The 15,870-nt window shown below is 40.7% G+C and overlaps 3 protein-coding genes across 6 annotated transcripts; 2 read left to right on the forward strand and 1 right to left on the reverse strand.

Annotated features, from left to right (window-relative positions):
- The first annotated feature begins 206 nt into the window (after positions 1 to 206).
- On the forward strand, positions 207 to 4,534 carry irx4b (iroquois homeobox 4b). Its single transcript, XM_046059025.1, has 6 exons — positions 207 to 551; positions 818 to 1,000; positions 1,486 to 1,598; positions 2,031 to 2,187; positions 2,472 to 2,625; positions 2,721 to 4,534. Exons 1-6 carry the CDS (start codon positions 507 to 509, stop codon positions 3,302 to 3,304), a joined length of 1,236 nt encoding a protein of 411 aa, XP_045914981.1. The 5' UTR covers positions 207 to 506; the 3' UTR covers positions 3,305 to 4,534.
- A 4,829-nt stretch (positions 4,535 to 9,363) lies between these two features.
- ndufs6 (NADH:ubiquinone oxidoreductase subunit S6) lies at positions 9,364 to 12,627 on the reverse strand. The gene is made up of 4 exons (XM_046059694.1): positions 12,232 to 12,627; positions 11,815 to 11,868; positions 10,166 to 10,288; positions 9,364 to 9,497 (listed from the first exon to the last, which is right to left on the reverse strand). Exons 1-4 carry the CDS (start codon positions 12,373 to 12,375, stop codon positions 9,429 to 9,431), a joined length of 390 nt encoding a protein of 129 aa, XP_045915650.1. The 5' UTR covers positions 12,376 to 12,627; the 3' UTR covers positions 9,364 to 9,428.
- On the forward strand, positions 12,448 to 13,873 carry mrpl36 (mitochondrial ribosomal protein L36). 4 transcript variants are annotated; one of them, XM_046059690.1, is made up of 2 exons: positions 12,448 to 12,618; positions 13,373 to 13,873. In XM_046059690.1, exons 1-2 carry the CDS (start codon positions 12,588 to 12,590, stop codon positions 13,765 to 13,767), a joined length of 426 nt encoding a protein of 141 aa, XP_045915646.1. In that variant the 5' UTR covers positions 12,448 to 12,587; the 3' UTR covers positions 13,768 to 13,873. The 4 variants fall into 4 exon arrangements, with proteins under 4 accessions (XP_045915646.1, XP_045915647.1, XP_045915649.1 ...); XM_046059691.1 differs by having other exon boundaries at positions 13,376 to 13,873; XM_046059693.1 differs by lacking the exon at positions 12,448 to 12,618 and adding an exon at positions 12,627 to 12,789 and having other exon boundaries at positions 13,376 to 13,873.
- Positions 13,874 to 15,870: the final 1,997 nt, after the last annotated feature.

Raw genomic sequence — 15,870 nt, forward strand, 5'->3', positions numbered from 1 at the left:
TTTGGGGGGGTTGCACTTGCGCTTGCGTGGGGCTGTTTTCCTGCAGAATAACTGAAAGAAAACTGGGAGGGAATTAATTAGGTGAGTTTCCTCATCTTGATATGAACACCGGAGACACACACGGAGTCCGGGCTGACGTCAGAGAGACGCGCCATAAAACCAAAGAGCGCATCACAGGGAGATGGTTTGATCACACTCGCTTTGGAGGCAGCAGGGATACTGTAAAAGCTGCAGCAGCTAAAGTGAATTTAGCGGAACTGCAAGGAACGCCAAGAAGTTACTTATAAAGGCTGTTAATCGTGGTGCGTAAAATGAAAGTGGTGCGTAAATGTCTGCGCGCCCCCATTTGGATAAGGTGGTAGATCCAAATTTTAAAACCTGAAAAGTTGCCAGGCAAACTAGGTCTGAACTAGTATCAGAGGCAAAAGTCTACCCTCGGCACGGATGCTGTTGGATGTCGCCCGGCTCTGCGCTCCTGCTTTTGTCTCTTTTATCTTATTTGAGCCATGGCTTACTCTCCGCTGGGATACTCATACTCCACCACACCGCAGGTACAGTCAGTATTTTTTTTCTTTAAAGTTATTGTTGATGATAAATTATGGACTTCTACAAATGTTCCATGAACAAGTCACTTGTTTTCTTTACAAAATGTGACAAAATCAGTGAGCAGCACGGCAGTATTTGTACTCTGGGCATTTTTAAATACTTTTTTTAAAAAAACTATCTATCGGCTATGTGAAAAATACCCTTCACTATCTTTCTCACTTATAATCTAAAGGTAGAAATAAGGTTCATTTTGCAATTTTTCTTGCCAAAGTTTCTGATGACCTCCAGCTCTCTGGCTGGTTGTCTGGAGCCCGGAACGCCCCCGTCACACCTGCGCTCGCCGGGCCACCAGCTCACCCCTGGCGCCGGCATTGGCGTCTACAGCGGCCCTTATCCAAAGAGCCAAGGTTACTATAACACCTGCACCAGCGACGCCACCGCTCTCTATTCCAGAGTGAGTTTCACATTTCACTTACAGCTCATTATTACAATAACTTTGCTTTTATTTAAAATGCGCCAATGCGCACATACCTTTGTTTGTTTACTTGTATTTATTAGGATAAATCCTTTCAGATGTACCATCTTGTTTTCGAAGGGATCCCAACATATATCACAATCACTACATAACAACAGAGGAGTGACAAAATAAGACACAGAAATACAATTGTCAATACTGCAATGTACAGACCCTAGCCCTAACAAACAGATAGCCTACATTAATTAATGATAACATTGCATTAGAAAGGTTGAAAAAGTGACCCTGTAATGTTTTGAATACTGAACAGAATTTGTGAATCTTATACTCATATGACATTAAAGTAAAAAAGTTAACAAGGTAAATTCAGGCTAAAGCCATGTCTAGTATCACAGTGCATTCCTGTGAAAAAATCCTGGAATTTTTAGCAAATATTTATGTCAGTTATTTACCACTGTTTTCAGGGGCCACTAGATCCCAAAGATGGATTGGGATCTGTGCATGTGGGGACATCTCAGACTCCTGCCTACTATCCCTATGACTATACATTTGGACAATATCCTTATGACAGATATGGGTAAGTCAAAGTCTGCATATTGAGAAAGTGCTTTTATTGCCTTCAAGTTAAACCATATTTTCTCATTTCAAAACTGTAATATGTTAACATCAGTCATCCTCCACTTATGACTGCTGACTCCCTGATGAAAAATATTCCTAGTGTGTCTGTAGCAAGTTTGTAGTGATCTCATATTCTTTTATGTCTTGGCATCATTATGTAAGTATTACACTAACTATAATATCCTTACTGGGATTTAGTGTCTGGAACTGTTATAAAGTTATATGTATGTTTTTCTTTATGATATGGTCTCTCTTTAGACATCATTAAAATATGATTTAAAGTCAATAGTTACTCATAAATAAGGGAGGCTGTCCTTTAAAGCAAATGTGATTCACTTATTTTTGGTACGACATTGCGAAATATTATTTGAATTGTCACCATTTGGCTCAGGTATTCCTGCTCTGACGGCGCTTCCCGTCGTAAAAATGCCACCCGAGAGACGACCAGCACCCTGAAGGCTTGGCTGCAGGAACACCAGAAGAATCCTTATCCCACAAAGGGAGAGAAGATAATGCTTGCTATCATCACCAGGATGACCCTCACACAGGTAGGTTTTAGCAAACTATTGTCAATTTATTGTCAATTTGCCTGTTAACGGACAGCTTTCCCTTAATTCAATTCCGGTATTAAATGCTTTGCCCTTCTTCATGTTTGCTTTACATATATCACACTTTCTCTTATACCTTCATGTTTTCCCTTCTTTCATTCCTTCTATTCAATGTTTTGCCCTTTCCTTCCCTTGTCTTTCCTTCACTCCTGTATAATTTCCTTCCTTCTCCTGTTCAAATGACTTTATGTTACTTTCTGATCTCCATTCCTTCCCTTCCTCAGGTGTCTACTTGGTTTGCAAATGCACGCAGGAGGCTAAAGAAGGAGAACAAGGTGACGTGGTCACCACGGGCTTGTAAAAGCTCTGATGACCGGGGATGTGATGATGACAGTGATGAAGCTGAAAAGCCACTTAAAAACGACAAAGACCTTCCTGGTAAGCAGAGTAACAACTGTCAGCACATTGAGCTTGTTTCAAAGTTTAACTAGCATGCACAGACTTAGTTTTATCTGTGTCATTTGTAATTGCAGATCGACAGTGTGCAGACCTGCAGAGTGACCTTGAGGACTTCGACCTGCTGGAGTCAGATGGCTCTGACTGTGAACCAAAGCCACAGTTTCTTTCAGAGGACCATGATGCAAATCCAGACACTGACCTCCCACGTGGGCATCTCACACACAACCTAGACCCATTGCACGGAAAAGAGAGATTGTGCTCAGACTGCCCCAAACTCACAATGGTCCAACAGCAAAACAGCGGCTTCTATCCTAATCCAGATCTTCGAAGTACAGACAACAAGCCCAAAATTTGGTCCATCGCTCACACTGCTGCATCTTTGGATGCCAGCTTGCAGCCAGATTACCCTCCTTGTATGCTGGCGTCGACCAGATCCTCCTCTCCTGGGTATCCATCAAGTATGGCACTAACAAAGGCAGACAGGCAACAGGAATCACCAGTTGCCACGCTCAGAGAATGGGTGGACGGAGTTTTCCATGGTCTTCCTTTCCAACAGCCCAAACCAGCGGGGGTGTGGAAAGGCTTAAATGATGCCGTGATGGACAGCAGAACACCCAGACAATCCCTTGAACTTGTTAGGTCTACGTCATCTTTGTAGTCCGACCACCACATTTTCAACGGAATATTTCAAAGACTGCTGGACATAAAACAAAAAGTCTATATTTTGCTGTTGTGACTTTACCAATTGACCGTTTGCTAAGCGCCACCTTACTGTTGCTACCCCATCAAGCTTTTCATTCTCCCACAGCACATGTAGTTTACAATGATAACAGTGGCAGATTGAGCAATGGGAATTTAAACAATAGGTCGTTGATTGATTCCAGACTGAGGCCGATGAAAGAAGGCTTTTAATTTCTAGCCAACAACCATTGGTGGCAGATTTTATTAGCTCTAGCTAGCTTATTAATTAAGCTAATGTTGTATAAATGAATTTATTAGAAAACCTGACTCTGGCTGACTTTTAAACTTGACAGCTGTATCTTGTAAAAGAGGTCTTAAATATGCACTTGTTGGCTACATATATGATATTGAGCTAGCAGACTGAAGCTAAAGCTTCATGTACCAGGCAAAAAAAGTCAGCATATCCTCAACACCTCTATCTCAGGTAACAGTGGCTCAGGTTGCTGAGTAAACTTTGTCAAAACCAGTAAATAGCAGGACAGAGCAACTAACATTAGCCAAAACTCTTTATAGCATCCAGGATTGACTTCCACACAATTCTACACAGTGGGTGTGCTTTCGTGTAACGTAACATTGTAACCCCACAGATAATGTATTTAACGAAATAGTTTATGATGTGCTCCTTGGCTTTGGAGGTTCTGGTTGATGACTGTAGGCAGTAAGCTAGTTAGCCAGACCTGGTAATGACGGCAGCCTCCATTAGACCAGACAAACACAATGTTTAATCTATTTCTTAAACTTTTGCTCTTCTGGTTTTGGAAAAGTCTGAATAAAAGACTAACGCTTTCAATGCAGAGTATTACTCCTACAATCCAAAGTTTGATAGATCTGGTGTGCCCAGTTATGGTTGCTAAGGTATGACTGGGCAATTGTTGTCCGGGTAGGGGTTTAGCGAACGGTCAATTAACAATTTATGATCCTGTTTTGGCGTTTGGACAGGCCCAAACTCTCTACCAACTTACAAACTCTTATGAGCTCCATAAATGATCAAATGTCTTACAGCAAAGAAGTGTCACCACACACGTTCCTGCAGCAAGGTTGTATGGTTCATACACATGAAAAATATACAATATTGTACACTTGCACTATAGCCTGCACAAGCACTGAGTCACAAAAATAAAAGGTGTATTACATAGCATGGCAAAGTTCTCTGAGTGTGCCCTTACATTAGCTGTCCACTGTGCTGCAACCTCTGGTATCGGTTTAGATGATGTAAATTCCGTTCAGGAGAAGTGGAATATATCACCGCAGCCTTGGATATGTGTCTGTGTGTGCGTGTGTGTGTGTGTTTAGAGGGAGTGAAAGAGGGGAGTGGGTGGTATTCAGCCGTGACTAATGGAAACACACAGAGGAGGGTGCTGCTAAATTGTTAAATCGATGCCACTTCCACCTCGGCTCCAGATATAGCTGCAATCAGCGATGCGTCCCTTTTCATTAGGCAGCTTTTGACTTTGTCAACCCGGGACTGCAAGACACTCCACCACGCGCAAAATGCTTCATAAAACCTCTTAAGTAATTTTAAGTAAGTGTCACATCTTTATCCACTTCGGTGATTTTTTCGTACAACCAATAATAAGAAATATCATTGAAACAAAATAAGGCAGGCATTAGGCCTAAATGTTTTATGTTTTTCCATTAACTTAAATTATTAAAGAAAACATCACAAATTTAGCCCTGAAAACATTTAAACCAATCTTAAAGAAAGCACAACAAGAAACAAGTTATTTTTTTCACCCCCATCTTCCTCCTCCTCCTGTTTTTCGATTTAGGAAGTGTGATAAAGTATTTATCAGAACAGAGGAGGGATCTTCCTGGGCTTTGTATGGAATTAACCATTTTGAATTAAATAATTCAGGATGAATTCAACTGAGAATTTCATTCTGTTTCTGCCTCATAAATAAGTAAGATTTAAGATGATAAATAATGACATCTGACTTCTTATTTCTGAAAAGTTTTCTTTCTTCCGCTTGCTGTCCGACAGGATCTCACTGTGGTTGGCTGCAAATATATTTTTTATAGTTTTGCGATTTATTTTTTCTATCTAACTTTAAAGTACTAGAAATGATACAATTCTGTTTCCTTTAAAAATCTTGAGTTGGATTTGACTTCAAAAGAGGAGGTGGTGGAGTCATGACAGAAATGGAATGGCAGTCAGATTAGAGGTTGACCCAGAGTGGAGTTAAGAGATATACAGTTATACTTATTCTCACCCATAGCTGTTTGAGGCTTCTTGGGCGCAGACCATGGGAAAACTGCAAAAGTATATATACACTACAGTTTAGTCTTGTGCATTAAATCTGATCTAACTTTAATTCAAAAAGTTCACTGTCCATTTTCACTTGTTTTCAGAGTCCCAGCGTTCCACCTTTTTCTGTTTTTCATCAACTAAAATTATTGGTTTAGCTTTATATTTTAAAGTCAGTGCAGGCATAACTTGAACGGTAAAGCTTGAGGGCAGTGGAAACGATCTGCCTGCACTGTATTATCACTTTTAAGATGATATAGAGAACCTGTTAGAAGTTGCCTATTTACACATCCAGCAGACATGGAACAACATCATCATTCATTTAGTGTCATGTCTCTGGCAACCTGGTGAATCTATGTTCAATACTCACTCTCCTTTCAGTTCTATTTTTGGTCGCCAACAACGTCTGTATTTTTAGCTGCGATGTGCTCCTCTGTGTTCACCAGCTAGTCACTAACGTTGCTGTCCAAAACAATGAGTTGAAAGACGTTATAAATCTCTGAATAGCAGAGGGGAGCAACGAGTGATTATTTTCTGTGGGCTCATCATTATGAGTGAAACTTTTCATTAAACATGCTAATTTCATCCATTACTAGGATAAAACTATTGACCCATAGCCACTTTAAGAGAATTCCTGACCCTTGTTAAAGTGTTCTGCATAGGGAGTGATTATCTCACTCTGTTTGCAGAAGATTTACTATCTTTATTAGTAAATAGTGAAATTGCTACCTTTACAACTGACTAAACACAAACATTTTAAATTGGACATTTTAAAATCCAAGGAGTCAACTTAAATTAAAACAAATCTGCTCTTGAATGTTAATGATTAAATTATACCACACATCTTCCAAATCATTTCTCATGGAGAATGTGTTAAGTGTAAAAAGGGTTTTGTGACCTTTAAAATTTGTGAAGCTCTTAAACAAATTAAACAAACTGGGAATATGAAGATTTTTGTCCTCTTGTGAGATTTACCCTCCATCGTCTCTCTCGCCTCACTTTTTCACGTTCTCCATCGTCCTCCACTGACCTCTCACACTTTTCCCCCCTTTCCTGTTTTCTCTTCTTCCTTGTTTAGTTCCCACATCTCATTCTCATTCCCCATCCTCCATACCCCGCCTCTCTCTCTCCTTCCCCCCACTCATCTCACCTCACTTCTGTCTCCTCTCGACACACAGGTCTGACACGGAGGCCTGCTCCCTGGGCCATATAATGTGATTAAGCCTCAGTGTGTAGCTGTACAGTTCAGGGAATGTTAGACCCACTGTTTACTTGTCTGGCTCACACCACCAGGAGTTATTTGGCCCACACAGTGGGTGATAGGCAAAGGACTTTAATGCAGAAAAGTAACCCATGAATGGTTTGCTTAAATTAATTGATCATATTATTGATTTAGTCTATACTCAGTGATCCTTTTTCTGAATCCCTTCTACTTTTAAATGTTCCAATGGAATGTCTGCACAGGAAGTATTGACAACTTCAAATTGCTCCTCTCTCCACCCTCCGTCTGACACCTATTTCCTTTCAACACTGTCTGTGTCTCTGTCGCATACTTAAAAACACACACATGCACGCACGCACACACACACACACACACACACAGCTGTATATATACACACATTTCTAAGTCTCTTGCGTCTTGTCACACACACTTTGGTTTCCAGGGCTATCAAAGTGCTGAGTGCAAACTCTCTCCTCCAAAAACTGTCACATGTCGCCAGAGGTGTCTTGCTCCCTGCAGTAACCCTCTGAGCTCCTGGCACAAGAACAAGTCATTATTTCCATGGTAAAGGTCAGAAGCTCTGTCACCTGACTCTAAAGTGGAGCTGAGTGGAGTCGCCCCGAGACATTGACCAAAGGTCAGCTTTCTGTTTCGCCTCTCATACAGTAAGTACGCATTTGAGGAGGACGGGCAGCTCCCAGATCTGCCTGTGAGCTCCTTTTGGTCACAGTGGCTTCCAGACATGGAGGTTCAGATAATTAGCTGCAGGGAGCTCCATAATGAGCCTGAGGGTCTGTAATATGACACATCTTCAACGAATAATATTTTAATAGGGCCATTACAGCGACAAGGAGGATGTTTTGTGTAGAGTGAGTGATTGTTGTGGAGGGGCGCTGTGTGTTAAGGAATTCACCAGCATTTAACTCCATCATCTATTGTGTGGCTCAGTAGCGAGGATATTTCCAATATAATTATGTTCTCATTTGACTCTATCTTTGTTTGAATGGTCTGACCCAATAGTGCAGGTCACATTATGCTTAAGAGTGGCATTTGCAAACATTATTTAATATTATGCAGAAAGAACTGGATGTAGACATAGACCCCACTGGTGATTTGACAGTTTAAGGTTGAACCTGTGAGTGAGTCCATCTGCAAATTGGTTGAATCCCACTTTACAATCTCGAGTTTCTTGATATATATTATGTTAAAGAATTATTCTATTATGCTGGTGGGTGCATTTAAGAGCAGTGAATGCAGTTAAATCCAGCACAAAACATAGGGCTATTTAATTCAGCACAATTCATATGCTCAGTTTCATCTGAAGATTTTGCCCCCGGCGATGCCTCCAACTCAACCAACCACCACCTCTGAACCACTCAGACTTACCAACCGCAAGACCAACCAGTCAGCTCTCTGACAGTGACCCGGCTCGCCTGCCTATTTTAACAACGCACCTCTCTCCCCTTCAATCATCCAAAGTGGTCTGACTATAGATGAGGTTAACTACAGCATAAGCCTTACTTCCAGGAGTCACCAGGGCCAATTATATCAGCCTGACTACTCCTCCCAACCTGAGCTCTATGGTGTGGAAAATGCAGTTCCACTGGCTGCATCACTGGGGACAGAACAGGCTAGTGCTGTCTGGAGCCTGAGCCAAGCGCAGGCCAATTTGGCATGCAGAGGTCTATGGAGAATAAGCCTGATGAAATATATATATGATCTTCTTCAAACATGTATTGTTCCGCACTACTGTGTCTTATCAGGCTGGCTCCCTCCTGATGTCTTCCAGGCTTGGCAGAGCGAGACTCTACAGCGCAGACTGTGTGGGGCTGATGCACAAGGAATGCTAAGGTTCTCTCGGTGCTCCTCACAGTAAACAGCAGAGACGAGCCACATCTTGCCAGCTTATTGATAAAAGCAAGTTCATAGCACTGCAATCGCAAGCCATTGGTTATTCATGTATTCCAAGATGCATAAATCTTACTCACGCAGACAACAATGGAGCATGTGACATTTTTAAGCTACAGTGCAACTTTCATCTGCTCTTATTTTAGTTCAGACCAATTACAAGCTTTATTACATACAAACCGTTTGTGTCTTTTCTAAAAAAATAAATAAATAAAAAGAAAGCTTTGGTTTGGGCAATAGAAAATAATGTCTACAACTCTGCTTTTATTTCTGTACTTAACAGCCTTTCATTGTCTTGCAGTACCAGACCAAACACATCTGCAGGCCATGGCTGACATCTACCTGTTACAGCTGGGAACTGCATACAGCAATTCAAAATGGATAACAAAGCCAAGAATTACACCACTGCACTTACAATCCCATAGATAGATGAAATGTGTACGCTTAAAAAAACACAACCATTGGAAGTAACATTTGTACGTATTCCCTTAATTGCGGATGCATTGTGCACAAACGGTATAGAGTATGTAGTTACAGACAACAGATATGTTGCATTATTGACTTTAACAGGCTTCAATAAGAATGCACTCTCAGACAGACAGACAAGATATAATTTATTAACCAATATGGCAATTTATACAGAGAAGCAAAGACAGAGGAAATGTTTCAGTGATGATGCTTCTGCTTGAATTGTAATCCGCAGTAGCCACACGTTCCCACTTTTGTGTCTTTATCCTGGAGTAAAAGCGACAAGAAAATAATGGTATCTTTACTATAGGAATACACCAGCTATAGAAAATATAAAAACATTACAACTGATCTTGTCAGAGTAAGGCCACCTTCCATGTTCACATGACTTGATACAACTTCATTATTAAAGTGAGAGCATTCTTCCATTTCTTTTGCTTTGGAACCACCTTACTAAGGTCATTCACTCAGATAATACATGTCCCAAGGTTATACATTTACATGCACTCAAGTAACTAGTACCCAATTAAAAAAACAAAAACGTTACATGAACGAGAAACACAGTTTCTTTAATCAGAGTACTGGCACTTTCTGTCTTGGGATATCACTGATAACAATACTGTTCATGCATTTGACTGTATTCCTGCAATCAGACTTAAATGATCTAACATTTCCTCTGACCGAGATGACTGGGTCTCAAGTAAACCAGCTAAATAAATACAACTAAACCTAACAAACATGTGCTGAATTAAACCACATGGACACTTCAATCTGATTAACAGTAACCAAAGTATTGACTGCTGGTAAACAAACATTAAATAGCCCCAATGACACAGAATGACTGATCAAGACATTGTCTGGACATTTCAGGTTTTGTCAAAATGGACCACTTTAAAGGATTTCATCATGAGTGTGTGTGCAGGACACGATCTTACCAGGTTGATGTAGACTTTGGGGTGGCCCAAGGCTCCTCCACCTCCATCACAGGACACCACTCTGGCCTCAGTCTCAGTCACTGGCTCCTCTGCCACCAATTTGATGGCAAAGTTCTTGTTCACCTTGACACAAACAACGTTTTAACAAAGATTAGACACTGTGAGATTGTAATGATGTGCGTAACTGATGTTTTAATGACGAAGCCTCTCCTCTGTGTGTACCATCTACTCACACACCCCGTTTTAAATGGGTTAAGTAGTGAGCATGAAATGTTTTCAACATTAAAAAACATGTGTGCTGAACATTAGTGTAGTATTCGCAGAAATGTGTACTGTTTTTTACGGACTGACTTTTAAACTCCCTGTAGGGTCCTTTATGGGGTTTTCAAATGTGCACATATGTGAATGTTGTATGTTTTGTGTTATGTACTGTTGCAAAGATGCTGCTCTTAACTACACTGAACAAAATTATAATCGCAACACTTTTGTTTAAATCCAAGACTTTCTCTATGTACACAAAAGGCCTATTTCTCTCAAATATTGTTCACAAAACTGTCAAAATCTGTGTTAGTGAGCACTATTGGCAGGACCTGGAACACGCTGTCGTATACTCCGATCCACAGCATCCCAAACATGCTCAATCGGTGACATGTCCGGTGAGTATGCAAGAACTGGGATGTTTTCAACTTCCAGGAATTGTGTACAGATCCTCGCAACATGGGGCTGTGCATTATCATGCTGCAACACGAGGTGATGGTCGTGGATGAATGGCAAAATAATGGGCCTCAGGATCTCGTCACAGTATCTCTGTGCATTCAAAAAGCCATTAATAAAATGCACCTGTGTTCGTTGTCCATAACACACGCCTGCCCATACCGTAACCCCACCTCCACTGTGGCCCACTCAATCCACAATGTTGACATCAGCAAAAAGCTCACCCACACGACCCCATCTCTTCATCCATGAAGAGAACACTTCTCCAAAGTGCCAGACGCCATCGAATGTGAGCATTTGCCCACTCAAGTCGGTTACGACAACAAACGGCAGTCTGGTTGAGACCCCGATGAGGACGACGAGCATGCAGATGAGCTTCCCTGAGATGGTTCCTGACAGTTTGTGCAGAAATTCTTTGGTTATGCAAACTGACCGACCGACATTTTCGAGTGGCCTTTTATTGTGGCCAGCCTAATGGTGCTTTCAGACCAAACACGAATTTAATCCTCACGACACGATTAGAACCCGCAAAAATTTGCTCGAGTTGGAAATTTTCAACTCACGAGAAGGCATTCGCGCTGCCCGACAGGAAATCACGGCTCTACGCGTCTTTGCATTGACTTGGTGTGTAAACTCACTGCCCCGAATGCTCACTTCGCTTTTGGTCTGAAAGCACAGTAAGGGAGAAGCGCTCACTAACACAGATTTTGACAGATTTGTGTTACAGTTTATAATGTTGTTCAGTGTAGTTGCCCCTATTGGGATCAATAAAGTTGACTGAATAAAATTGGATTTTTGAGTGTATGGTGAAATTATGAATATAATGGATTTGAGAACAAGATGTTGATGTTTCACAAGATTTAAATATTTGTATGACAAATTTTGTATGGCTGCAATCTGAGGTTTATTAAGCTGGATTGTTAGTTACTACTTACCTCTTTCTGTCTGCCAACGAATCTGGCTCTTCTAGGATCATTTTCGTCAAACACCTAAGAGCAGAAAACTAACGTTATGAATTCGAGTAGAAGGAAACAACAGCACATAAATCCTATTTTGCTACTGATGTGGGGGTCCGTTATGGGGCACTATGTGTTGCTAGTTGAGAAAAGGAGCAAATGCATCAAATGTCTTTTCAAACAAAAATATCTGGATATCAGCTGTGTTACAATCAATGGCCAAAATTCAAATGTTAAAGGAAAACGTTAAGAGCCAAGTCATGTGAAGCGTTGTCCGATAATGGACATAATGGACCTACTAGCCTCATTAACACAAGGCTAAGATAGGATAAGCTAAGCTAACGGTGGGACACATTTGTAATACCAATACTCGAAGACAATCACTTTCAAGCTTACCTGACCGGTGTGAGTAACAGGCTCCCCGATAGCGGAAATCTCTAAGCTGTAACGGTGAACAGGTACAACAGACAGCCTCAAAGGCGAAACAAGCCCCTTAGCATTTTTACTGAAGGACAGAAGTCTACCCACTGCGGCCGCCATGTTTACAACAGCCTGTTTTCCCAGGATGCCTTGCGGCGTACGCTTGGAAATTAAATTAATATGCCCCGAGTTTTGCCTCTCAGGTTCAAAGTATTTCGCTACTGTTACCTTCACTAACTAGCTTTACAATTAAGCCCTTATATTTAGGTATATGTAAAAGAGAATGACAATTAGCATTAAGGCCAGTTTGGAATTAGTATCTGCTGATACTGATGGAGGCAAGATTTGTCCAAAGCCAGAGAGGTAAACCAGCTGAAAGGCTAAATTGAGGGCATTACAACCGTCACTAAAAACGGAAGCAGATGTACCCTCGCAAGCAAGTAACGTTGCAGTATTAGCGGTCGTGTTGTGGCGATAAAACGCAACATTCAGGGGGTTAGTCCCTGTTATAAACCTTCAAAGAATTTCTGAAAGGTTTGTTTACATTCTTTGGTTTGATGGTACGACCGTGTCATGTCGGGGACTAATATGTCTGCCGTTTTTATGTCTGGCTTTGGCGATAGCAGGTCAACTCTTTACATGCTCGTCTCCTTGGCACGTTGCATTGCAAAGGTGGCACCGGGTTGTATTTGCATGTGTACCAGTTTTTAAATATGTCACTTAAAAAAACGACCGTGGTCCGTGTACGTTCTGAAATGCTCCATGTTCCTTTGTATTAGATTGTTCACTGTTTTAGGTATATGCCTTTATTAGTTTATATGATGTAGCTCCATATGAATGATTCATAAAATCGCTGAGAACTATTGACTAACGTTACAGTATAATGGAACCTATGATATTCATATTGATAATGGAAACATATTGGGTATTATTAATTTTACTTTAATGCAATAGTTAATCTTCAGATTAACGTCTGAGGAAAAATTATTATTTTAAAGTGATGGGTAGCAGGTACTGTAATCAATTCCAGAAATCATATGTCATGTCATAAAATTGTGATATCTACATTTTTGTCACTGTAACTGATTATGAATTACCCCTTCTCCCCCCTTCTCAGCAGCCTTTGACACCATGGTGCCCCTCCTTTTGAAGCACCTGGCTACCTCCCTGACTCACCAAGTGGCCCAGATGAGCCGGTTAAATATGACCTTCTCCTCACCAGCAGCTAGTGCTTACAGATGTCTCTGCACCCTCACCACAGCTCCCCGCACACTGTTCCTGTCATCAACCAGAGTCAGCTCCATCCAGCCCCCCTCGTCTGGCTCCACTGCTCAGTGTGGACCACCTCTGTTGGGACAGTGCCAGTATCTTCCCTGCATCCAGCCCTCTGCAGGGATGAAAACCAAGTCTGCCCTGAAGAGGCGCTGCAAAGACTGTTTCTTTGTGCGACGGAGGGGACGTTTGTTTGTGTTCTGCAAGACAAATCCGAGACACAAACAGAGGCAGGGCTAAAGTGTTGAAGGAGTATTAAGAAGATTGTTTTAAGATTGTAGACATTTAGAAGAACTGTGCTGCAAAAATAAATGGTTTGGCTTAAGAATATGCATAGCTCATGACACTTTATGAGTTATAGTGTTCTGTTGACGTCATGTTCTTCCACAGCATTTTATATAGTAAAGCTAAAATGAGGTTTAGTTTCAATTAAGTTAAACTTGATCATAATACATTTCTCTTAAGTAGATAAAGGCATAGTCAGCAATGCTTTGAACATATAGTGTAAATTATAGGTTTATGCAAGAGTACAAGGTGAAATGGAAATAAAAAGGCATTTATCTGTTTCTCTATAGACCATTGCATAGATCAATTATTATTGACGTTACGGATGATTGATGTCATCAGATTACAGGCAAAAACATTCTACAAATTGGATCCTCAGTTATCTAAAATTATTAGAGCAATTGTTTTGTTCTTGTCCATGGGGTAAAATGGTTAACTTGGATTTAATATGAAATCACACCAACATTAGTTTGTTAAATGTCACATTCCCTGCCATCGTTCTTCCACATGAGGGAGCCAAAGTCTGCTACAAGAAGCCAGGATCCAACCTGCAATATAATACACATGGTCACTTTGACTCCCTTTTTCTAAAAAGCTTTAACCTATTGTAAGTTGCCCCTATCACACCGCAGTTCCTGCATATGTTGACTTACAAAACTTGTGCAGAATCTTGTGTTGAAAGTTGTCTGTTATCAGACTTACACGGTTTTGTGGCCATGTCAGAAACTAGCAGTTCAACCTAAAATCTATAGCCACCTTTGTCTCATTGTATTATTACTGAAAGACGCAGGAAGCACAATGCACACAACAGTATTGACAGACTGTAACATGCAAACTGTACCGCCATGACTGGTTTGAAAGGTGTTTGGCAGCAAACACTGAGCCTACTGCCGCCCCACTTGAAAGGTATTCCTAATGTTATATTTACAAATGGATTAACAAGGAACAATAAAACACCTGATGATAGCCGCAATGGAATTGATTATCAAATATTTGCCAATATATTTATATGACATTTAACTGAAATACACTCTTACATGCTGGAAGCTTCCTGTTTTCCTCTAGAGATGTTACAATAAACCCTGAAGAAGTGTGTCAGTAAATAGGATTATTCTTTTGTAGGAGTTCACCTGTGATAATGACTGATCCCAACTGTGGGTTAGTGAGCAACTACTTTATATTTGTAGTGGTCTATAGAGGTTTACAATGCCAACATGAGCACATAATAAACCAGTCAGCCTCAGGGTACAATGTAGATCTGCTATGTGTTGCTTTGAGACACAACAAAGTCTTTTTTAAAAGGGCAGTTGCAGTCATCCAGACATAAAAGAAATTGCAGAAATTGATGGGTGGATCAAATGAAGGAGGAAACTCTACTTTAAATACTGAATCTCACTTAAGAAATATCACCCCAAACATCTTAACACACATTCCAAAGTCACAGTTCTTATCATCTTCTTCAGTTCTTCTGTGTGTCCTGTAATTGTTGCTCAGACGAGTGGCTTAAAGATTTCAAATGTCCACTTCTCTCAAAAAGGTGCATGTTGTTATGAAAGAGTGTTCACCCAGGCTGTACAAATTCTGCACTTATTAAAATCACATTGCACTATTTCTAGGGCTGGTCATATAATTAGAATATCATCAAAATGATTTATTTCAGTAATTACATTCAAAAAGTGAAACTTGTATAATGTATATATTCATTCCACACAGACTGATATATTTCCAGTGTTCATTCCTTTTAATTTTGATGATTATAACTGACAACTAATGAAAACCCCAAAATCAGTATCTCAGAAAATTAGAACATTGTGAAAAGGTTCAATATTGAAGACACCTGGTGCCACACTCTAATCAGCTAATTAACTCAAAACACCTGCAAAGGCCTTTAAATGGTCTCTCGGTCTAGTTCTGTAGGCTACACAATCATGGGGAAGACTGCTGACTAGACAGCTGTCCAAAAGACGACCATTGACACCTTGCACAAGGAGGGCAAGACACAAAAGGTCATTGCTAAAGAGGCTGGCTGTTCACAGAGCTCTGTGTCCAAGCACATTA

Source organism: Micropterus dolomieu, linkage group LG09 (assembly GCF_021292245.1).
Source record: "Micropterus dolomieu isolate WLL.071019.BEF.003 ecotype Adirondacks linkage group LG09, ASM2129224v1, whole genome shotgun sequence".
Taxonomy (NCBI): domain Eukaryota; kingdom Metazoa; phylum Chordata; class Actinopteri; order Centrarchiformes; family Centrarchidae; genus Micropterus; species Micropterus dolomieu.

Bases quoted from the DNA above. Each gene is read 5' to 3' on its own strand.
- mrpl36 (XM_046059690.1), top strand. From the start codon at position 12,588: ATGGAGGCAAGATTTGTCCAAAGCCAGAGAG. The intron at 12,619-13,372 runs GTAAACCAGCTG...CCCCCTTCTCAG, and splicing joins ATTTGTCCAAAGCCAGAGAG to CAGCCTTTGACACCATGGTG.
- irx4b (XM_046059025.1), top strand. From the start codon at position 507: ATGGCTTACTCTCCGCTGGGATACTCATACTCCACCACACCGCAG. The intron at 1,599-2,030 runs GTAAGTCAAAGT...CATTTGGCTCAG, and splicing joins TATCCTTATGACAGATATGG to GTATTCCTGCTCTGACGGCG. The intron at 2,188-2,471 runs GTAGGTTTTAGC...TCCCTTCCTCAG, and splicing joins CCAGGATGACCCTCACACAG to GTGTCTACTTGGTTTGCAAA.
- ndufs6 (XM_046059694.1), bottom strand. From the start codon at position 12,375: ATGGCGGCCGCAGTGGGTAGACTTCTGTCCTTCAGTAAAAATGCTAAG. The intron at 11,869-12,231 runs GTAAGCTTGAAA...TTCTGCTCTTAG, and splicing joins CTGTTACTCACACCGGTCAG to GTGTTTGACGAAAATGATCC. The intron at 10,289-11,814 runs GTAAGTAGTAAC...GTTTGTGTCAAG, and splicing joins TCGTTGGCAGACAGAAAGAG to GTGAACAAGAACTTTGCCAT.